The sequence below is a fragment of the Hoplias malabaricus genome, chromosome 7 (genome assembly GCF_029633855.1).
Source record: "Hoplias malabaricus isolate fHopMal1 chromosome 7, fHopMal1.hap1, whole genome shotgun sequence".
Classification (NCBI taxonomy): Eukaryota; Metazoa; Chordata; class Actinopteri; order Characiformes; family Erythrinidae; genus Hoplias; species Hoplias malabaricus.
Window position 1 is genome coordinate 13,926,487 of NC_089806.1, and position 23,881 is coordinate 13,950,367.

A 23,881-nucleotide genomic window follows, 5' to 3' on the forward strand; every position below is an offset into this window, starting at 1 on the left:
GGGAAAAAACCCCTGAACTACACTGATAAAAACAAGGGTATTTAAACTACTACTGTCCTAAAAAAACAATTTAGGGAATTTTTTAAATTTGCAAGGCCCTACTTCCCTAAAGAACCTTTCAATCCATATGTTGAAACAACTAAAACAAAAATGGAAAAGGGTTCTTAGGCTTTGCTCTGAACCACAGAGCACTGAGAAAACATTACTAAAAGATGAGATTTTAGCTTCAGTTCATAAAAATTAAAACAAATGCTGAAGGTATTCGAGGCAGTTAGGATTTACCAGAAATAAACAAAGACCATACCTTTTTGAGAGCTTCCTCACTGTAATGGCTGAGTCCTTCTTCATATTCCCACCTCCAATTGTCCCCTTGAAATAAACAGCGAGATGCCCCAATGCCTTACACACATCTCATTAACCCACCATTATAAAGCCCTGACCACAAAAGGCCATGGCACTGACCATCAGCTGACACAGGACTGAGCAACAGCAACAGAACTAAATGGTAAACAGAAACCCCAGTGTCCATCATTCCATCTTCTACCTCCACTCAGTCCTCACAGCCCAGGCCAGTCTCTCACTCTTTCAACCTCTGTACATGTGTAGAGGAAGCAGTGCTCTGTGCGCCTCTGGCCGCTTCCAGCACTTACCTTTGACAGGGCAGGAGGCTAGCAGGCAGGTTGCCACGGCGATCAAAAGCCACTCCATGGTGGAGCGTTTCCAAGCTGGACTCATACAATGGCTGTGCGCGCAGGGGAGAGCAGGGCCATTATATCAGGGCCCCCTTATCTCGCCCACCCAAAACAGCTGAGTGACAAAGTTCAGGCCCACTGACATAAAGCACGCCACAGCAACAGGCAGCCGCCACTGCGCTGCAGGCCATTCACAACTTCGGGCAGCTCCAACCATGGGACAACTAAAACGCAGTTCAGTCATATGACCTGGATTTCATTTTCCTGTATTTTTAAAAAGGCTTGAGTCCATATATTCAGTAAGTGATTATTTTTAATGATCAAAAACTATGGAAACAGTGCAACTAACCTAAAGCAGTGTAAAAAACAAAATTGTAAGACTATGAAAACAATGCAATTATGCCAAGCCCATGGATCTCTTTATTAGCTTTAAGAATAAATTATAATTATAAATACCATGGTAAGAATGCAGTGTGATTATTTTTAAACCACAAGTGTGCAGTGGTCTGTAATGTCGGACAATGTATTGGGATTCGTCTTGGTATTGATTCAAATCTTTGATGTGTTATGAGAAGTTGGACAAAAAAAAAAAACCCCAAATCAAAATTGAACCAAAATAAATAAATAAAATAATAATCATCCGATAGTTTACACAAACCCGTAGTACTCTGGCCTGTCTCCACATGAATGACAAGATTCCAATTTCTTACATCCTAAAGCAGTTCTCTCCTTTACAAGTTCATACATCAAACATTTGTGTATTGTGATAAATTCAGACATGTATTTCTCTGTTAGAAACCACCTTCTAAAACAAAATAATTCACCACATTCTCAAACAATTATTTTTTTTTTTTTTACATTCTATCTGCCATAATCCCCAACTATTGACAAGACACAAGACACTTAACAGCCCCAGAAAGATTCATCTATACCAAAAAGGGGATGTCATGCCGTTATGAAACGGAGGGAATTACAAAAATGTTTTACATTTAAATTTGAAAATAAAATTCCCATAGGACACTGGCAGTTTGAAACTAGAATTTAGGTTGAGACTAAACAAAGAAACAAACAAAAAACAAAACTCAGATTGACCTTCAATAGTTTTGAAACTTAGATAAACTTGAACTGACTGGTCGAGTACCTTTCTATTAGATCATGACAGCGATCATTGCAGGTCTAGTTAAAGGCAAAAGATGATTATTCAAAAGATGAGCATCTGCTGAGAGTTCCAGGGTGTAAGATTAAGTGTTTGTTTTTTTTTCCCCCTTGTTCCAGTTCCACACATTAGTTCCTTTAATGCACTGGCAAAAAGGGATCAGAAGAATTTGCCACTATAAATTAAATTTGCAGTGTGTTTTAAAAATACGAAAACAAACCAAGCATCATGTCTGTTAACATTAAACGCTGCCAGCAAAACATGTAATAGAAAAGCATGCTGATCCTTTTTATTGTTTTTTTTGTGTTAATTTTTGTGTTCCAGTGTGTTTTCATGTTTTATTCAGCAAAGGCGTGGGACAGAGTATACTGACACGAGCCAACCTGCCCCTAACAGAACCATCTAAAGTGGTGCATGGGAATATATTATCACGAGTAGGTCCTTGGCGTCTGGCACACTGGCTAACAAAAGCGAGATTACTGTACTTAACCCCAAAGAGTGAGCACTAATAAGTACAAATTAATGAAGCTTCAGCTGGTGATACCCTGAGCCACACGCTTTAGAAATAGCAAGAGTCCTTTGATCTCTGTTCTCCGTTTCGCTTCTGCTGATGTTCCAGCCAAAAATTTTAATTCATCTGGAGAGCACTGAGAGTCTTAACAGTTTGTTGTTTTTGGGATGTTTGGGGAGAGGTTCAAACCTGTGGCTATGTGGGAGCAGCTACTGTAGCTGTCCTGAAGGGCAAACTTTTACCATCATCCCAGCTCCCAATGTCTGTTGGCTCATCGCCAAAAAGTGTTGAGCCATGTCTCATACTCCTAATCAGCTTCAGGGGCAGCCTGCTCTGGTGGTGGTCTTGGTGGTCCCGGAGGTGCCCTTGGTACTGCTTGATGCTGCCTCTGCCTATATGCAATGACTGTACCCAGGAGTAGCGCTATAACAGTCATGAGGTAGAGATCCCACTCTGGGCCCAACAACTGGTCCAGATCCACTTGAGAAATAAGGTCCTTAAACTGGAAAGAACAGAGTGGGGAAGAGCAAGTCATAACACTGGAGCAAGTCATGTTTGGTGTATAGTCACTTAAGGCCAGATGGATAAAAGAAAGACACACAAAAAAATAATAAAATAAATAAATAAAAGTAAGAAAAACAACACAGAGCCTTCAAAAAATGAAATGAGTGCACTTCATTCTGACGAAGCAAACAGAAGTCCCCAGACACAGGTGTCAAACGAACAATTCACGAGTGCAGGGCTGTTTGACTGGGTGAACCCAAGTGACCTACACAATACTGACTTTGAAAAAGTGCTTTTGTTATTTAATAAAAATGTTTAAAAGCATTAATAAATAAATGTAAGCAAAAACCTTTAATGTACTATATGGACATCACTGTATATTAATTAATTCAATCATTATCTGTAACCGCTTCAGTGTTGCGGTGGGTCCGGAGCCTACCCGGAATCACTGGGAACACACCCTGGAGTGTCAGTCCTTCACAGGGCAACACACTTGAGTCGCAACACATTACCATTTATAAAATTTTAAATAGAAATACACTACACATTTATGTCCCCATGATTCTGACATCCATAAAATGCCCGTGTGTATGCATGTGTGTGTGAATACGTGTCTTACATTCAGCTCCTGCAGGTACTGCAGTGTGTAGACAAGCCCCAGCTTACACAAGGCTAGGAACACCGGCACTTGGGCATCAGGACTGGCCTCGGCAGCCATGTCGTAGAAACGCTTAGCTAAGTGGATGTCCTGCCAGAGAAAACAGCAAGCAGTAAGAACAACTTAATGATGTGCCATGCATCAGAGGTACTGTAAGGCCTGAAATGTTAGGACATAAAAACCTGTACAATAAAATGCTGATTATGTGTAATATTTCTCAAACAAACCTTCACACTTCTACAGAAAACAAATTTAAGACATGAAGCTTTAGCTAGTCATAAAATAATAACACCATAATAAGAATATCTACCATATCCTGAAACATAAGTGGTGTGAGAATACAGAGAATAATGAACCTTGATCTGCACAGCATGTTTCTGTTCTTGGGCTTATGAAACCAGAATTAGTGTAATTTGTGTGTTGATAACCCCAAATTAGTAACCACAGATGTTAATTTTCCATAACACAGACTACCCTGTTCAGGGCAGGATCAAACAGAAATTTATTCAGCTAAGCAAAAAAGGGCTGTAGGAATCAGGGGAAATTTGACAAGAGGAATCTGCGGGTACCTGCTTGATGCCAAGGCCTTTTTCATGCATGTATCCCAAGTTGAACATGGCCTGGGCACTGTGCTGCTGCTCTGACGCTAGTCTATAGTGAATGACAGCAGTCTCATAGTCCACATCAGTGCCATAGCCATAGAAATGATAATCACCCAGCTTAATTCGTGCCACCGTATAACCTGTGCACAACCAAGAAACACAACATTACTGCACTGTTAAATGATGAGACACAAAGCAAAAATAAAGAGCTTTAGTAAGACATGATACTTTGTTTGGGGAACTTACAAAATCATGAAATAAAGAAAGGATGACTCTCAAATGGGTCCCTGTATATTGTATTAAGTAGGTGATGAAATAATTGTTTATTTACAGCAATAGTGCATTGTGAGCGCAACAGAGTCAGGAATATGCATTTATAAGCTGTGTGTCCATATCTGAATTATGTAACACTGAACTGCAAGTAGCCCACCTTGGGCAGCTGCCCTGGTCCAGTGAAGGAGAGCTCGAGGGTAGGTTTCATTTTCACTGAAAATCCGGGATTGTTCTATAACAAACATAAAAATAAGTAAGTGTTTTGTTTATGCAGTGTGATAGTCAGAAAACATGTTATTTTTTACTAATTCAAGGAATAAGGTTTAAAAGTCCGTTGCCCCCCCCAACGGTGTTCGGAAACTCTAATAGGCGTCTTGCATGTGGCGTAGATGGTGGACAACAACTCTAGAAGTTCCACTTAATTTAATGCAAAATGACGAAAAGATGTGTTGTTTTTGGCTGCAATCATTCAATGTACAGTGGGAGATCCCAAAGATCCCAAAATATCCAGAAAATGGACTAAATTTGTCAACTTTAAATGGACACTTTGGAAAGGACCATCCGCTCACTCCGTTATCTGTAGCTCATTTCACTGGCGCTTTTCCAACAATATGGGCATGTAAGGACACCAACGAAAGGTGTTCAAGAGCCTCTGTAACATGGAGGTAAACAGGGTGAGGACACTCACGTCGCCTGTTTTAGTTGGTGTTAGTTAACGTTAGCTTGACTCGCTAAACTCGGTGTCTCAGATTATACTCGGCTACGTAGCTGCATTACGGAGGTTTATAGTGTCGGATGAATTCGAGTTCGACTTCGATCACATTTACAAGAATAACGGTACCTCTAAATTTGAGTTTAGCTTATTGCTAGGCTATTGTCGTGAATAATGTTGGTTATTGGGCTAGATACTGTCATAACAGTCAGTCATAACGGTGTTTTACCGCGGCGTTTTTCAGCTGTTGTCCACCAGTGACGTCACACGGTTGCGTTCAAGAATTTCCGTAGCGAGCTCGGGTTTTTCCGTCATTTTAATAAAATTGTCAGTTTTAAATTCATACTTATATATGTCAGTAACTAAAATAATGTGAGATATTCATGGAGGTCCATTAAGTGGTGCTTAGCCTTTAATGAACGGGGGCAAAATCTGAGAGGTCCATAGTTTTAAAAAGTAATATTAAAGTGAAAACAGAGTAGAAGGAGAAGGAATTTTATGTAAGGTGATCACGATGGTTTTGAATTTATAATACCTGAACACCACAGTCAAGAGATTTGAGACTCTAGTGCCCCCTAGTGACGCTAAAAGAACTCACTCTGGTCAAGGATGAAGGCCACATTGCTCTGTGCAACCTCATAACCCTGTTCAGCCAACAGTAGATACTGCACCAGTGCAGAGTCCATGTCCCCTTCCTTAAAGCTGGCATAAGCTCCCATCAGCCTCTCCGACCAACGGCCTCTCTCACAAACATTCTTAAAGAGCTAAACAAACAAGAACATTGTGTTGGTTCTAATCCAGGGAGGAAAAATGATACATAAATTAAATGATTATTTAAACAAATGGACAAGACCTTACTTCCACAGCAGTATGGCAGGAACGCATCACTCCTGTGCCAGTGGCATGCATCTGGGCCAGGTTATAAAATGCAAGGATATGACCAGCTTGGGAGGCCAGGTTAAAGAACTTCAGAGCTTGTTTATAGTCACGTTTCACTCCAATACCATCTGAGAGACAAACATACACAGTGAGAAAAGAAATGAATCATAAGAAGGATTCATCACTCTGTTTTTCATTTCAACTCCCACTGCAAAGACATGACTCAGTATACTGTCATCAGGTATATGGCATGCCTTTTTGGAAAAATGAATGCAGGTTTCTCATCGTAACAAAAACCTAGACAACAAAGATAAACCTATAAATTTAAATAAAGGTAAAAGTGAGACTCAAGTTGGGGAAATGCTAGGAAGTTCTGTGTTACCAATATGAACAGGATCAAAAGTGATGCTGAGATCCAAATCTCCCACATATACACAAACATACTCACTGTAGTACATGGTTCCCAACTGAAGTTGTCCATCAACCCATCCTTGTTCTGCAGCTTTCTGAAAGTACTTGAGTGCAAGATCGTAGTTCTGCCACAATAAGACATAATGCATCATTATATATATCCTCCACAGCATTCAAAATGAATTCACTTCTACATCCATCTTTACAAAGCCTTTTTTTTAAACATTTAATATGCTACAACTATTGTTAACAAATACACATTTCATCTGCAAAACCCTTTAGTATTTCTTATTATATTAATAAAATAAATGACACCTGGTTTGTTTTAAAATATTCAGACACTAAAAAAGCTTAGCGCAATTGTAATAAGGGAATGATTTACCAAGGAGACATGACTAGTCCGATGAATCATCTCCAATATTAAAACGTAGTGATTTGTATGCCATCAAGACTCACAACGCCTGTAACTTAGCTCTGTCAAACCCAGTCAAGAAAACCAGCTGTTTTTAGTTGGTGTCTACTCTACTTTCACACCAGGTGTTAAATCTTTATAAACCATGTGTTTACTCAACAAAATCAGCACCAATTCCTGTTACTATCACGCAGTTCTTGCTCTGCAACCTCAGATACAACAAGACCAGGATTTTTTTATGTATGTGCTGTATTAAAACACTGCCAAGTGCTATTTAGGTCAGCCCTACAACAGAAAAATATATATATTTGGGCACAGTCCTGTCAAACCTTTCTGGTGATTCTAAAAGCCCAGGAAAGTATCACACACACACACACATACACACACTTTTGCAGAGAAGGAATTAACAGGTTATAACTCACCACAGGAACACCCCGGCCATAGAGGTAGGCCATGCCAAGTCCACTCTGACCTACTGGATTGCCCTAAAATATCACAGCAATAAGGATCAAATATTATATATCTTTTAAATCATATTCATATTATAAATGTTTCACAATACAGGACAATATGCAAACAGATGTGTAAATAATGTTCTTGGTACACACTTGTTCTGAAGCCTTCTTGAAATAATGCAGGGCAGTCTCGTTGTTCTGGGGCAAAAATTCACTGCCCTCAGAGTACATCTGAAATACAAATTGAGTGAACTGAGAGCAGTGCTGGAAAACAAAATGATACACAATAATACCTGTTATGCTGTAATATTACCTTTCCAAGGAAGGCCATAGCTTGTGTGTTGCCTGCATTGGCAGCCTGATTGAAGTATTCATAGGCACGCTACACAATGACAAGTAGATTGTTAATGGATTTATTTATAGGAAACATTGCAGAATAACAACATAAAAAGTGGTTAATTAAAAGAGTACATTTTATTAAAGTATTACCTGATGATTCTGCTCTACTCCTCTGCCTCCATGCAAGTGCAACTGTCCCAAACCCACCTTGGAAAAGAAAGACATCAGCTGATCACTGCATAAAAAGATACTTATAAAGCAATAGAAAGACAATATAAGAATAAAGTGAGGATGAAGAAAAATAGCTATTTTATCTAAGATTTGTGTTAAAACTTCAAAAAAATGAAGAGCTGAATAAGAGGACATACCTGGGCCTGCACATCTCCTTTCTCAGCTAGAAATTGATAGTATTGGATCAAATCCTCTTCGAGCATGCCAGTGGGGGAACCAGGGTTTTCTAATTCATCCAGCAGTCGAATCCTCTGCACTGTGCTGCCCCCAGTGAGGGACACGTCACTGGCCACTGCCACACAAATTTCACTGTTAACTGGCAAAACTGATGATTTACATTGCACATAAACCATGAGCATTCAAGCAGATTCGAGTCTGAGAAACAAAAAGTTTCTTACCATGATTAGCCACAAGTCTATAGTGCGTGAGAGCAGACTCACAGCTCTGAGGGACACCAACACCACCCCAGTATCTGTAACCCTTCACACAGACATTAAACAGTGAATCTGACAACCTCAATACATTCTATGGTATTGTGTTAGTCAAAATACCAAATTAGGACTATTAAATGTAGATGTTACAGATATAATTACTACACTAGTGTAACAACAACTTTTTAATACTCTAAATGGGAATTAAGCTATTTTTTTTTATTTGAATAATGATTAGTGATTACACCAATTTATTTTCACACTAGTATCAGCTAAAGAGTAGAAAGTCGTCAGACATCCAAACAATACATTACAGGAGGTCCTCGGGTTACGTCAGTTCCGAGTTACGATTTTTCGTGGTTACGACACCTCTCCCATTTACTGTATAAAGCCTTGTTTCGACTTAAGTGGTTTTGCGTTGTAAACGTCGTAACGCGAACTTCGTGTTTGGTGTGCGCGGCGGAAGAATACATGGTTATGCGGCTCAGGACCGAGGAGGATAGGTGTTAGGATAGGATACAGTATGTTATTTACGTACAGTATGTACGTATGTTCCGACTTACACCGAAAATCGGTTTACATTGCGACTTAGGAACAGATCAATGTCGTAAGTCGAGGACCCCCTATATTTACTCTTTATGTTGCTTTCTTTCACAGTTTTCAGATTCTCCCCAGCTTCTGCTACTTGGAGCTATTCACTTTCTTGTACAGGACATTAAGTGTGTGCATGTGTTTTAAACATCAGCTTTAGTCTTTGAGGTGTGTAATAGGAAACTAACGTAAATTTTTTCAGTTCTTATATGTTTATATAAGCCCTTTTGGAGGTTTTCTAATCTCATTTGAGCAATCATACTAAAAAGAAAATATGTGCTTTTTATATTAAATAATAGTGCAAACCCACATGTTAACTGCCTACATCTGATTTCACAGACCTTCGTTACATGCAAAATCATTTACTTCATTTATGAACATATTTACGAAATGCATCTGATGAGTCTACTGCAAAAATCTAGATAATTAAAGAACTCACAGTTGTTCACACAAATTAAAGTACTATACATATACAGTTTGTTTAAATAAATAAATAAATATGATAACCATCCATCACATTACAGAAAATAAAGCTACAAAATGTGCAGGAAAACACTGGTCATGTGAATATATCTTATCCATACTAAGGCAACATTACAAGTTACATTCTTTAAATATCACTTTCTTACCAGAATCATGTGGGCTACCAGGTTTCCCCCTAGAGCTCCAAAAGTGTAATACACCAAAGCCTGTATTCAGAGAGATAGGGATTGTTAATAAAATAACGATGGGTAAATGCTGAAAATGTGTGCAACACTGAATACATACCTTTGCTTGACTGGAGTTTACACCAAGCCCTGCTGCATATAAGAAACCAAGAGCCTGAGAGAGGGGGAAAACACCATTTGAAAAAGCTACATTACTTATTGTTACAGTGGAAAAAAAAAAGCCAACATCGTTTCATATGAGCTATAGAATATTAATGTGTTTTTACATATGCTCCAGACAAAGATGATTTAATTACCGTCTGTGATTTGGGTGATCCTTCAAGTGCTAGCTTTTCAAAAAGCTCCTTTGCTTGTGAAACATCCTGGGGCAATAAGTCTCCCAAGAGCAAAGCATATGCCACTTTCTCCATAGACTTGGTGTGGCCCATGCCTGCCACCTTCAGCAGTTTCTCATACAACCTAAAAGGCAAAAAAAAAGCTTATATAACAATCGCAGCATTAACACAAGACTGGATGAAGGGACGGGAAGTTGTGACTCAGTCATTTTGTATGTACAAACTGACTAAAGCAGTCATAGAAATTAAGATAAATAAGAACAAGTTTGATTACTGGTTTAGAAATTAACACAAGGGTAATAGTGACTGTGACGTGGAGTGCACCTGGTCCTGTCAACTGGCCTCATATCATCTGGCTGTTTTACAGCCATGCAGAATAAACATCTGACTTGACTCTCACTTCAATAATATTACAGACACAGGTTCTCTTATGCTTTCCCCAAACGTAAACACATAAGAATAATAAAAGCAAAGACAGTTTAACAAAATGCAGGCTAAAAAGTCAAGGTTCTGTAAACATTACTTTACAGGCTAAGCACCAGCTCTATGAAAGTGTCAAACAAATAAATACAGTGGAATTTGAGTTCCTAACTTGTGTTTATTGATAGTCAGAAAACATGTTATTTCTTACTAATTCAAGGAATAAGGTTTAAAAGACCGTTGGTGCGGTCTTGCATGTGACGTAGATGGTGGACAACAACTCTAGAAGTTGCACTTAATTTCATGCAAAATGAAGAAAAGGTGTGTTGTTTTTGGCTGCAATCATTCAATGTACAGTGGGACATCTGTGCACAAATGGCCCTAAGATCCCAAAATATCCAGAAAATGGACTAAATTTGTCAACTTTAAACGGGCACTTTGGAAAGGACCATCCGCTCACTCCGTTATCTGTAGCTCATTTCACTGGCGCATTTCCAACAATATGGGCATGTAAGGAAACTAACGAAATGTGTTCAAGAGCCTCTGTAACATGGAGGTAAACAGGGTAAGGACACTTACTTCGTTGTGTGTTAGTTAACGTTAGCTTGACTTGCTAAACTTGGTGGTTCAGAATATACTCGGCTACGTAGTTGCATTACAGAGGTTTACAGTGTCGGATGAGTTCGAGTTCGATGGCGTTGTTCAGCTGTTCTCCACCAGTGACGTCACGGTTGTGTTCAAGAATTTCCATAGCGAGCTCAGGTTTTTCCATCAATTTAATAAAATTGTCAGTTTTAAAGCAAATTAAGCATGATATTTTCATTTTAATTCATACTTATATATGTCAGTAACTAAAATAATGTGAAATTCTCATGGAGGTCCATTAAGTGGTGCTTAGCCTGTAAGGTAGAATCTGCCATAGGCTACATTCACATTACAAGCTTTATTAAGCTATGCCAATTATTTGCGCAGATTGCATGTTTTTTTTTTTTTTTTTTGATGGCTTGATGGAACAGCATGTATGTGCACATGCCAAATGGGTCCCTTTAGCTCTTTGTAGTGCACAATGTACATCCTTAAATAACTGCTTCTACACCCAATTACTGTCAGTGTGTCTAAAACAAGTCCATATATATTCAGCTATCACATGCACGGCTCTTTTTCTAACATTCAGTGCATCATTCAAGCTGTAGTTTCATCACCTGCGTAGTGCACTGTGTAATACTGAGACATTTGGGACACCGCCTGCATTTCCCTACAGGCTCTGGCTGATGAAGACAGCACTAAGCACATGCATAGAAGAACAGACGCATGAAATACGATCTGAACCTTCACAATGTTATTGCATGCCCACGAATCAGATACACATCTGATCTAGGACCATGTAAGGAAGTGACTCAAATCTGATTTGAAAAGGTCTATACTAAAATCCCAAAATATGTTGATTCATTCTCTGCATATTAAGCGTGTCATGACATGATCATCAAAATAAAGCACCTACATTTTAGGTACCAGCTCTTTTGCTCACTGTGAAACACTTGGTGATGTATGAGTGTTCCAGAAGTGCTGAATACACTGTCACTGTCCTATTAAACACGTGTATCTCTATTTTTGTGGATTTTTAGTTTACTACATCATTTGAACACAGCAGCTGTCATTGGACAGCGATGATATCATATTAATACCCAGTAAAATATGTGAGCCTTTTTCTTGACTTGTTAGTAGCAGCCACATGTTGCCCTGAAATGTCACCTCAGATGACATGCTGGTAGTCAGAACTTGTTAAAAACCCACAAAAACATTACATAGGCTTTCAGGCTTTAGAAAGCATTTAAACATGTTTAAAAGTACATAACCTCGGAACGCCTAAAGCAACAAAAAGGCCTAGAGAGCACTCACTCTTTTTTCTGGCTCTTTCTGCTTGTACTGTTTATCAGCCTTAGTGTGGCTTGGTATTGCTCCTCTGCCTCCTCTGCAAGTCTCCTCTGCTCAGCCTGTTCTTCCGCTGCCAAGGAGATGGGAGACAGCAGTTACTCACAAGTTCTCATCATTAAGCAAAAGCATGCAATCAACTAATATTCAATTTTGAAAATAAATGTCTAGTCCAAGGTACAGAAGTCATTTTTTATTTTGTGTACAAAAGAATCAAACTATGATTTATGTGAAGCACCCTCACAGTGCTTCTGAAGGCTGATATTTTCCTCCCTGACAAGATTTAGATTATGGACATTAGTATGAAATATAACATGATATAATACTTGAACTCACTTTCACAGAAGCCCCATTTTTTATCATATTCATAGTCATAGGTGGTGGCACACCACAGTCTCCCATCTCCTCTTCCCTCAGTGGTGCACTCAGAGTACTCTTTCCCCAAGAAGAGGAAGGGAAAGAGACAGGGCTCCCCAGAGGCTGTGCCACCGATTACCACAGGAACTACATCAAAATAAAGAAACCAATGGGAGACAGACACATACCAATCATTCACAGGAAACCAATCAGAAACATGGGCATGCATGATTGAGTCCCTTTCTCGAAAGAGACAAGTGTTGTGTAAAAAAACATGAAGGTATGCAAATCTAAATTGAAACAAACTAAGTGCACAAAGCACTGGTGTAAATGTGATACCTCCTACAACATTAAGCACTAAAATAAAACCCATGAAAATAAAATACAGGATGGTTTTATTTCAAAACAAATTACTGCAAGTTAACAAGATAAACATGCCATTGTGAGGGCTGTTGTCTGTGTCACTCTGCAATTACACCACCACAACACTAGGGCTGAATCTCAAACACCTTTATCAACACAATTTAGTAGTAAACAATAAAGTAATATAAGTTTTATACATCTTTGAAGTACACTATTTAGGGAGTAGTGTTCTGTTCGGGACAGAGCACAGTTTAAATGAGGCACCAGGAAAGTAACAAATACTAAGCAAGCACATTTTTTCCTCACTTCTCACTGTTTTTCCTTTGTACAACCTTTTTATTCATCCCTGAACTCCACACCATGTCTGAGGAAATTTTTTGCCATGAATTTTCTATTGTCTGCAGTACTGTCTGTCATGTGGAGTAGAGGAGTTCATGTTTCTGTAGTTCTTTGGTTCACATAAACAATGTCCATCTGACTATGGGTGGTCTGCGTCCACATGACATGTAATTCAATTTCTAGAAAGGTGTGCATCAGGCTATGCTCTAGAGCAGGGGTGGGCAATCTTATTCGCAAAGGGCCGGTGTGGCTGCTGGATTTAAGTCCATTCAGGCTCAAGCACACCTGATTTCACTCCTTTAATTAGTTGGCTTGAGTAAAACAAATGATCATGTGACCTCCTGGTTGGTTGGAACAAAAACCAGCAGCCACACCGGCCCTTTGCGGATAAGATTGCCCACCCCTGCTCTAGAGTGTTGACGCATTGCCTACGCCATAAGTTCAACGCAAAAATATACTGGGCTTTAGGGCAGTCCTTGACAATACACAGCACTCTACTCACCCTCCTTAGTTTTAGCATCTGTTGGTGGAGGTTGGTCAGGAAGGTCCTCCTTTTCAATTCCCTCAGCCTCAGTGTCCTCTTCTTGATTCGTTATACCCTCCTCAAGCTGAGGATCCTCAGCAGTTGGAGGGGCTTCCTGGGGGGAAACAGAATGCCCTGCCACCACCCTAGAGCTCACAGGAACCTCATCCTCTTCTGTATTTTGGTCATGAAAATACTAGGAGAAAAAAAACATTGTGATCAGCTGAACTGCGCTTGTTTTCTCAAAAATATCTTAAGATAAAGTGATTCGTAAAATTGGAGAGCGAGCATCACAATGTATACACTCCCTACCAGACAAGACGGAAACTGGTTGCTCTTTAGCACTAAAACAATAGCAACTTATCTCAATGACTACTTGCTTTAAATAACAGTCATATCACACTTTAAGATATAACATAGAATGGAATACATTATAAATTTTAGTGCTAAAAATGTGAACATGATGAGCACAAAATGGTCTTTGATGACTGTTATAAGAAAAATCAAAATAAACTTCTACAGCACTAGAATACTGACTTCTCATATCAGTGATGATGATATATAATGTATTGCAGGTGATGCTGTAAGGTTACCTGGGAGGGATTAGCATTTGGCACATCATTTGCGTCTGGGTCCACATCTGTAATAAGAATTTCAGTTTATTAATGTTTAATAATATTTAACTAGTACAAAAATTAATTAATTGTACTGAAGAATATTTTGCATCTTGTTAAAAAATAACCAATAATCAGTTTCTGATTTTATCTAGGCCTCATGAAATGAAACAAGGATCAGCAACTAATTATTTTTACAGTTTTTAACTGATGGCTCCTTCTAGACTGAAGGCTTCTTGTCACTGACAACAACATTATGCTTTTAAAGGCCCCTGTAATGCAAAACCAAATGTCCCCCAGCTTTTCATTTTAAGCAAAGGATTTAATGTGGTATGTAAACAGACTTAAAATTATTTTTAAAAGGTACAAGTCCATCAACAGTATTGCTATCACAAATTGTGTTGCAACTATACCACTTGAACAGAACAAATTAGTTTCTCTTTGAGGAACTATGCAGTTGGCCGGTGCACGTTTAAGTCTTTTGATTCACTAAGTACTGAAAATATGCTGTATTATATGCATGTGTCTAATACATGAGCCAGTGAGAGGCCACACAGTTGAAAACTCCACCAGCACTGCTGTGTCTGATCCACTCCTACCATCACAACACACACACCATCAACACCACCACATGAGTGTCATTGCTGAGAATAATCCACCACCCAAAATCATAACTGCTCAGTGGTGTCCTTGGCTATTGAAGAAAATGGTGAAAAGGGCTAACAAAGTATGCAAAACAACAGGTGGACTAAAGACTGTAATTGTAGAACTACAACCTGTTTCTGTATGATCAGTGGAGCTGATAAATGTGTGCAAAAACAAAGGGGTCATTTTTATATTATGGCTGAACTGTGTCAATCCAGCAATTCAATCTAAACCTTGTTAACCCCAAACAAACGTATACTGAATTTATAAAGAAGTCTTTCGGGCCCAATTAAGACCAGCCAATCACAGCAGAGGGGATTGACATACACCAGTTTTAAAGACACCATCTGTTTGACTCTAATAGTCCAAGACAGGATTGAAAGTGGTCGTCAGTAAATAACCATCTCAGGAAAGCATATACAATGCAGCTGCAGGTTCTGTGATACAGAAACTAATGTTACCTAGCTCTCACTTACCAGCTGTCACTTGGAAAGTGAAAAACCCCAGCACCACGATAAGGATCCAGGTCTTCATCAAAGAAGGCATTTTGTGTTTACAGCCCATTGAAACCGGTGTGTAACTGACTCGACGTTGAGAAAGAGTCTATCCGCTAAGGTTTAGCTGAACATCTCCGAGATACGTCAACTTAACCGATTAACGTTAGCCATATGAGCAGAAACCTGGAGACACCGCAAAACCGATTGATTTCGCATAACCAGGCCAGCGGGGTTAGCTCGAAAACAGGTCAGTAAAAGTAAAAAAACAACTCCACAACCACGAGACGCTATTAAACACTCAGAGCTCAATGCTCAGAGGATAAACCCAGCTCACAGCAGCTAACGCTAGCGTGCTAACGGGCTAGTGCAGGGTGAACGTCTCCGAGCTAAGACAACATTAGCCACCGAGGCTAAGGCAACTAATATTACAGCTGCAGAGTTTATTAACAGAGACAAACTGACAACACACCAGGTAAACCTGGCCTTAACACGCGTTCCCGAGTCAAGCTTCAAACCATCAAAACAACGATGGTCTCGACCTCAGGTTTGTCAGCAAAAGCCGTCTCCTAACTAACTTCTTTAAACTCGGACACTGTCAGAGCAGTCGCTCGCTTATGTGGACTGTGCTGTGGAAGGGATGAATCAGTTCATTTCAATCGGTTCTTTTGAATACATCGACTGGTCCGATTCACTGAATCAGTTCGCATTGAATCGAACAAAGTGTGCATTTTGTTGTTTATTAAAGGTTGCCTTTTATCTCGCTTCTGTTAGCTCTCCCAAAGAAAACAACAGTGTCTGATTTTGCGCTGCTTTAATACCGCTAAAGCAAATCTTTGAACTTTATACAGTATGCAATAGTCATCTAAATATTTAACTTATCTTTTGTAATACCAAAACAATGCTTAAGTGTTCAGCCTGTAGTAAAACAGGGGTCCCTGTATTAAAAATGTGTATTTCACACACTGTATCCACTACCCAATCCTTGTGTGGTAGTCCTGTCAACTGAAGAACAGGGAGTGGAGGAACTGACTCAGCAATAGCAAACCTGAAGATGAAAATGAATGATTACTCATTTATTCATTGTCTGTAACTGTTTATCCAATTCAGATTGTTGGTGGTTCGGGAATCAACATGGAATTACTGGGCGCAAGGAAAGATTTATAATGTAATGGCATTTGTCTGCAGTAAAGAAGTTTTATAAACAATTCTGGGACAAATTAATATTTTTTTCATCATCCTTGTCATTGATTAAAGATAAATATGTCTATGATTTGGCTTAGAATTTAGAACTCAATGAATGCTTACTCGACTCGTGAATCACTGAGTCATTGAATCAGACATTTAATTCTCTGAAATGTACAGTCCAAAGGAGTCGGTTTGTTAACTTGAATCATCTGTCTGGAAGACGGTCCGTGGTCGTTGCGTCACTCATGAGAGGAACCAATCCCTGAAGAACAGCGATAGATAACAGCAAATAGCAGAGCTCCACATGACCCGCTGTCCAATCAGAAGCGCACACACACATCGGATTAGAGGCCTGGGGAGTGGGAGTGGAGCAGCTGTGAACACGACAGCTTTCAGAACAGCTGACACTCTCTCAACCACTGAACTAATTTACTGAAATATGTAAATAAGCAGATTTACATGCTCTCATATTCCTCATTAGACACTTAAACCTAATTTAGTGACAGAAATTTCAAGTCCAGTTAGTGTGTTAAATTATTTAAAAAAAAAAAAAAATATATATATATATATATATTAAATCTTAACATTTTTTATTGTAAATTGCTTTCACGCTTTAATGATAAACAAGTAAAAAATATATATTCTTGTGTATTCTTATGCTTCTGCATTTCCTTAAAGTCCCCATCTGCTCACCACAATGATACTGATTTCATGAAAACAAATTCCTTATGTGGCACCATGGCGCAGCAGGTAGTGTCGCAGTCACACAGCTCCAGGGACCTGGAGGTTGTGGATTCAATTCCTGCTCAGGGTGACTGTGGGTGAGGAGTTTGTTGTGTTCTCCCTATGTCTGCGTGGGTTTCCTCCGGGTGCTCTGGTTTCCTTCCACAGTCCAAAAACACACATTGGTAGGTGAATTGGCGACTCAAAAGTGTCAATAGGCGTGAGTGTGTGTCTGTGTTGCCCTGTGAAGGACTGGCACCCCCTCCAGGGTGTATTCCCACCTTGCACCCAATGATTCCAGGTACCCACCTGGACCCACCGTGACCCTGAACTGGATAAGAGCTTACAGATGAATGAATGAATGAATGAATGAATTTTCCTTATAAGTTACTTACCTTACACATTCATCTTCATTCATTCACATATTCCTCACACACAGATCTGTGACTCTGCATTTAGGCCACTTTTTTATCTCAACTCACCAGCACTCACCACTAGCTCAATGCCCTAACCCACAAATTGACAAGATTGGCTCTTTAGATAGATGAAAAATGAAACACTGTAGGGTAATTCTGAGTGGGACTATATCTCTAGAACAGAGCACTTCAGGTCAAGATTGGTTCAGATTTCATCATCAGAAAAAAATGACGTATTTCCCCTGTAATAAACAGAGAACACTTTTTGACACAATCCATAACAATCAGCTGTATTGTTTAATATATTATTTTATTTAGGTACAAAATAAAATGAAGAACATTGTTCTATTAATATAAATACAGTAATGTATGTGTAGTACATTCAGACAGATCAACAATGTACAGACACTCAGAAACGTGTTGAATCATTCTGTTCTTTGAGAAAGCACACATGTTGATCAACCTACAAATGTACAAGTCTTCCATATGCACACAAAAACACTGGCAGGGTACAGGGACAATTTGGTTCAATAGATTCTGGCACCATAACCAAATGTCTGTTTAATGGCATCAAAGTAGTATCTCTGCCAGCCCTCCTTCATTCTCTCTTCTTCACTGGTAGGAACACCTTTAGCTTCCAGAGTCAATTGTGTCTCTTGGCCCCGGTCAATGAAGTTCAATGTGACTGTTGAGTAATGTCCTGGAAAAAAATGGCATGTATTTAAATAAATATTGCACATTGGGTTTACTGGGTTTAAATAATTGCTTTGATTATGAGGTTGATAAATTGACTATTATTATTTATGATTATTCATGAGCACATGCAAAATTTTGTATACATTTCAAATAGTAATCTGTTATAAATAAAGATTTTTTTAACAACCACTTGGTAAACAGCATTGAAATATGTACTGTTTATTGAGAAAAAAAGAAAAAAAGGAAATAAAAGAAATAAGGAAGTAGCACACACACACATTTCTACAACAGTTTATCCCCACCCATACACATCAATTCATCTCAGCAAAATAAAGTGTTAATTCCAAAGGGTAAAGAGAAGTTGGGAAATGAATTCTGACAGTTTTAGGTGCATAAAGCAAGTAAAAATCATTAGAGGCCCTCAAGGTAAGCAGAATAAAATACAAAAAAAAAACAAAAACAGTGCTGAATAAGTGCCTTTTAAGGGCTATTTGTTAATAGAAAACATTCCTAGACAGATCACTGTGACAACCTACCAGCAGGCCAAGCTGCAAATCTCCACTTCATGACAATCTTCTTGTCTGGGACCTATAATTTTAAATGAATTACATACACACACTTTGTCAGTATGTTGTTATCACGCCCTAAAATCTTGGTAAAGCAGAGGCCAGAAATGAATTCATTTCTCACCAGCTCAGCAAACTCTCCTTGTACATTTCCCTCCAGCAGACGAAACTTGCCTCCCCTTTCCCCTTCCACAAAAGCAGCAAGGCGCGTAAATCCCTGAACCATCTAAATCAACAAGAGAAAATCAGGATACAATGCACCCTGAAATACATTCAGTCACTAGTCTGTCTATGACCGGTAATGACAAATGAGTCATGGTTTGGTTGCTTTTACTAAAAGTTCACCTTCGCAAACCAGATATATAACGTAAAAATATAAAAAATATAACGTGTACTGGGACAAATGTGTTGGGACATGATTGTTGTACTGTTCAGGTGTAAAGAAGAACAAGCCAAGAACCAACTGTGTTTTTCATTCATCCATCCATTATCTGTCACCCGGAGCGGGAATCAAACCCACAACCTTCAGGCCCCTGGAGCTTTGTGACTGCGACACTACCTGCTGCACCACCGTGCCGCCCACCAACTGTGTTTGATTTGAGTAAATTAAAGTATTCATACACTGTCCATGACCATAAAATACTGAGACTCTGCCTTCCCTTCAGACTTTACATAAAATGTCCATAAAATTACCAGTAAATAATATATCTATAATACGACAAGTGAGTAAGATGTAGCACCAAAAATGTATAACAATGTTGTATGAAGTTCAGGTTTAGACTTGTATAACATTTCAAAAGTTAACAAAGTAGGTGAACAAACCTCTTGTTTGAGGAAGACATTGTAAAGCTCTTCTGGTGAAGACAAGAAAGTCTCCTTCAAAATGAATGTGACTGTGGGAATTATTACTCCAGTGCTGGAAGATTTAACTATTGTTGAAGACTGAATCTACACATGAGAAGATAAATATATTAGATAACATCTGTGTAAAGCATGGAACAATCAACATTGTGTGGAAGAATGTTTGAGTCTCTGAACACTTTCTGAAACCGTAGTCCTAAAGCAGTAAAATCTTTTAAAGGTATATGACCCAGAACGTTAATTTTAAAAGTACAAAAATCTTGGGAAAGACTTACTTTAGTTGTATCTATTTTGACCTTTGTGCGTGCTTGCTGTTGCTGTTTATCAACTTCATCTGCAGTCGGGAGGATCATACCCTGAGAGAACTCTATAATGAAACGGAAAATTACAGATTCATAAAAACAATGACAAAGTAAGGTGAGATGTTTCTTGTTACAGATTTTCTTCAGCTACCTTACCTCTTTTCAGATGGGCGATATAGCTGGCAAGGGCCAATTTGATCTCCTTCTCCCCCTTCTTCTTCATTAATGCAGTCAATGATGTGGGTGGTTGGTCTTTACATGCTGTAATGCTTATCTGTGTCAAAGAAAAGAACAAACAATATATGAAAATAGCTGCAGCCACCAAACACTCTCTTTATGAATCAGGAGACAGTAGCCAGTAGTCACTCACATCTAGGTCATCCATGTCATTTTCATCTGAAAGGTTTGGGATCTCTATGTTTCCTTTGTACTTAATTCCATTTTTCGAGGTTCCTAAAAAGATAAAAAATAACAGTGGTAAGATTTTGAAATATAAGAATTAATGTGAACAAAACAAAGATGTTAAAAACATTTAGAAGGATGACCTGTCCATGTGGCTTGAATGCTCCATTCATAGAAGAAGATGAGTTTCCCTTTGCGGTTGTTAATGGAAGCCTCTCCATCAATCTTGCTTACATCAGTGATTTGACAGACACCTTCCTCGCCCTCCACTCGAACCTTAAGCAGAAATTCATTCAGTACTTCCTGTGACCAATTTGTGGCATCACGCTCTGTCCTGTGATAAAACAAATGCGAGAATATGTATCAAGGATATAAAGGGAGTGGTAGGAATACTGTATTGTGGCCATATTTTACATCATTAGATGTTGATAACTTAAACAATAATATAAATACATATTTTCCCATATATTGCTGGTTGAAATATTGACAACCCAGTAATTATTTATGTGGTAATTACACACCAATCAACCATAACACGATAACTGCCTCCTTAATTCTGCACTCATTTTTCATTGATTCAGCTCCACTGGTCATACAAGAGCACTCTGTAGTTCCACAGATACAGACTGTAGTCGACCTGTTGCTCTGAATACGTTTTTTTGCCTCCTTTCACTTTATTCTTCAATGGTCAGGACCTCCACAAGACCACAGCAGAGTAGGTATGATTTGGGTGGTGGATTATTACAGCGTCCTGTGGGAAAGGTCTATGGTCCACAAATGAAGAAATGGAGGATGACCAACACATACTGTGCAGTAACAGACGAGCTACTCTTTGAATTTACATCTACAAGGTGGACCATCGAGGTAAAACACTGGGGCAGTTTGACTGTCAGACCTTTGTCCACATTTTCACTTTGGAAAATTTGAAGAAACACTAAAATACAACAACAGGACATTTAGATGAGTCTTGCACTAAATAATAAAAAAATACTTTTCTGTAGCTACATCAAGGAAATACTGCAATACTTACAGGAGAATAACTGTTATTAAAACAAGAGAGAATTTAAAAAAGGAAAACAAAATAATTCTTGAGAACACATTTTTGACCTGTAAACTTGTAGATGATAACGGCTTATTTATATTTCCATTATCATCTAGGGTGTGCTTCTTTTGAAAGTGGTAGGAGGTCCAGCCATCTGCTACTTGTGTCTTCCAATGACAGTTTCTATAAATAGATATTACCCCTCCAGGAACAGAGTATTCCAGAGGCCTGGAATAAAACCTGTCAGACAGGGCACTGTGAAGCACTTTGCTTGCAGATAATATAAAATACTATATATATATATATATATATATATATATATATCCTGAAGTGTACTGATGTTATACTGGTCACGTTCTCTGGTGAAAATGCAAATTCATAGTCTAACTAAGCAGCTACAAGACGACACACAGTCAGTTCTGTTTAATCTGTCAGTCAGATGTTCTTATACCACCATTTACAGCTAGCTTAGTAATGACTTATTTATAACTAGAGTTAAGATTATTTAAGGTGGAACAGGACATTAGAACTAGGAGCCAACTTCTAACTTAATGCGGTTAAACAATAAGTGATTTATGAACTTGTTATAACTTAGGTGTCTGCACCAAAATGTGGTCTATGCTGAAAATGCGTTAGAGTTAAACCTACCAGTGCCAGTTATTAACGTTGGTGGCATCTGCTCTTTCCTCCACGATCCAGCGAGGGTCTCCCTCTCCCCACTTCGCCATGACCGACCAAAATAATAAATAATAAATTCCCTACAAAGCTAACGTTAGCTTCAAGGCTCGTCAGTGCCTTAGCAACGGCCCCCTAGAGACACGCTCGACCTGTGAATATAAAAGAGTGAATGTGATCTCTGCGAATAAAATAATGGGATTTTATTCCCCAAACACTTTTATCAAGAACAGACACCGTATGAACGCGTAGTCCGAGAGGTGAACTCTAGTGTTTAATGAAGGAGGAGCATGCAGCTCTGCCCTGTGTGGAGGTGGTCTCTCCGCCCCGCGGCTGGGGTCGTTTTTATGCGGCTGAGGACAGAAATTGCTAGAAGCGGAGCTGAGCACTGAAACTTTTTGGACGCAAAAATAACATTTAGGCTTTCACTAATTCATAATGAAAAAGTGTTTCTGATTTAAGCTCTACCATGACTAACTATTTTGTAATTATTAAATACTCTTTAATAAGAATGATTCATTATCTCATAATATTAACTCACTCTCTCATGAGTATCTCATAAATCACAGTTTAGAGACAGCAAGTCATACTAGATCAAATACATTATTATAAAATAATCAATTGTGAGATGGAAATATAACTTTTCATATATATATTTCACTCATATTTACATCTGTACTTTGGTATACACTGCCACCTGTAATTGATTGAATAACCAACAGCTGCCTGGTTGATGTTAAAATATGGATGACTAAGGTGACTTTAAGGTGTTTATCTGTCTTTTAATCTCTATTTTTATTTTTATTTATTTATTTTTTGTGATTTTTTTAGCTGTGGATTTTCTGTGGTGGTACTGTGAGTTATATCGATAATTTACAAATGGTTTTTGTCACATGGTCTCACCTTTGGCTAGATTACTTATTATTATTATTATTATTATTATTATTATTATTATTATGTTGATCTTTAAATAATAGTTTTTTTATTAACCGTCTGTAATAACACAAAACTATTAACACGAGTTACACAATAAGTCCAGTAGATGGAGCTGCAGCTAAATTGTTGTGCAGAACAAATTCTCCTAACAAAAAGAAACGTTCAGATGTGTTATTTTCCATGTTACCATATTTCTGTTAATTGTATGATTACCTCAGCACATACGACAGTGTATTGTACTTGTGTCATTTATGACAGATATGTGTCATTAATGCAAATGTAAGACATTTTGCAAAATTCAATAAAATATATATCTGTAATTTGTTCATTCTCTTTAATATTTATTTAAGAGACAAATACACCAAAGAAAATATTTCCATTTTTGTCACTGACCAACTTGTTTATTTTTTGTAAATATAAACAATTTGTACTTTGATGCCTGTAATACATGCCAAATAAAAGTGATTTAAACCACAGTCTCACAGAGTATTCACAGAGAGTAATGACGTATTCATTTAGAGACAGCA

General features: G+C 38.4%; 2 protein-coding genes across 2 annotated transcripts; both read right to left on the reverse strand.

The window, feature by feature from the left end:
* Nucleotides 1–1,025: 1,025 nt before the first annotated feature.
* sel1l (SEL1L adaptor subunit of SYVN1 ubiquitin ligase) lies at nt 1,026–16,171 on the reverse strand. Its single transcript, XM_066677209.1, has 21 exons — nt 15,530–16,171; nt 14,388–14,434; nt 13,774–13,990; nt 12,549–12,716; nt 12,180–12,285; nt 9,822–9,984; nt 9,626–9,679; nt 9,487–9,546; nt 8,234–8,315; nt 7,973–8,127; nt 7,755–7,811; nt 7,579–7,647; nt 7,419–7,496; nt 7,233–7,295; nt 6,436–6,523; nt 5,967–6,115; nt 5,707–5,872; nt 4,554–4,628; nt 4,091–4,263; nt 3,483–3,611; nt 1,026–2,861 (listed from the first exon to the last, which is right to left on the reverse strand). The coding sequence occupies exons 1-21, from the start codon at nt 15,615–15,617 to the stop codon at nt 2,667–2,669; spliced, it is 2,382 nt and encodes a 793-aa protein (XP_066533306.1). The 5' UTR covers nt 15,618–16,171; the 3' UTR covers nt 1,026–2,666.
* A 2,026-nt stretch (nt 16,172–18,197) lies between these two features.
* ahsa1a (AHA1, activator of heat shock protein ATPase homolog 1a) lies at nt 18,198–22,751 on the reverse strand. The gene is made up of 9 exons (XM_066677518.1): nt 22,392–22,751; nt 20,845–21,035; nt 20,670–20,752; nt 20,456–20,573; nt 20,273–20,364; nt 19,959–20,084; nt 19,261–19,362; nt 19,107–19,158; nt 18,198–18,574 (listed from the first exon to the last, which is right to left on the reverse strand). The coding sequence occupies exons 1-9, from the start codon at nt 22,469–22,471 to the stop codon at nt 18,402–18,404; spliced, it is 1,017 nt and encodes a 338-aa protein (XP_066533615.1). The 5' UTR covers nt 22,472–22,751; the 3' UTR covers nt 18,198–18,401.
* Nucleotides 22,752–23,881: the final 1,130 nt, after the last annotated feature.

Coding starts and splice junctions, on each gene's coding strand:
- sel1l (XM_066677209.1), bottom strand. CDS start 15,617: ATGGGCTGTAAACACAAAATGCCTTCTTTGATGAAGACCTGGATCCTT. Junction 7,812..7,972: donor AAGGAGATGTGCAGGCCCAG/GTATGTCCTCTT, acceptor TTCTTTTCCAAG/GTGGGTTTGGGACAGTTGCA. Junction 4,264..4,553: donor GACCAGGGCAGCTGCCCAAG/GTGGGCTACTTG, acceptor GGTTGTGCACAG/GTTATACGGTGGCACGAATT.
- ahsa1a (XM_066677518.1), bottom strand. CDS start 22,471: ATGGCGAAGTGGGGAGAGGGAGACCCTCGCTGGATCGTGGAGGAAAGA. Junction 20,365..20,455: donor TATCGCCCATCTGAAAAGAG/GTAAGGTAGCTG, acceptor GTTTCATTATAG/AGTTCTCTCAGGGTATGATC. Junction 19,363..19,958: donor ATGTCTTCCTCAAACAAGAG/GTTTGTTCACCT, acceptor TTGTTGATTTAG/ATGGTTCAGGGATTTACGCG.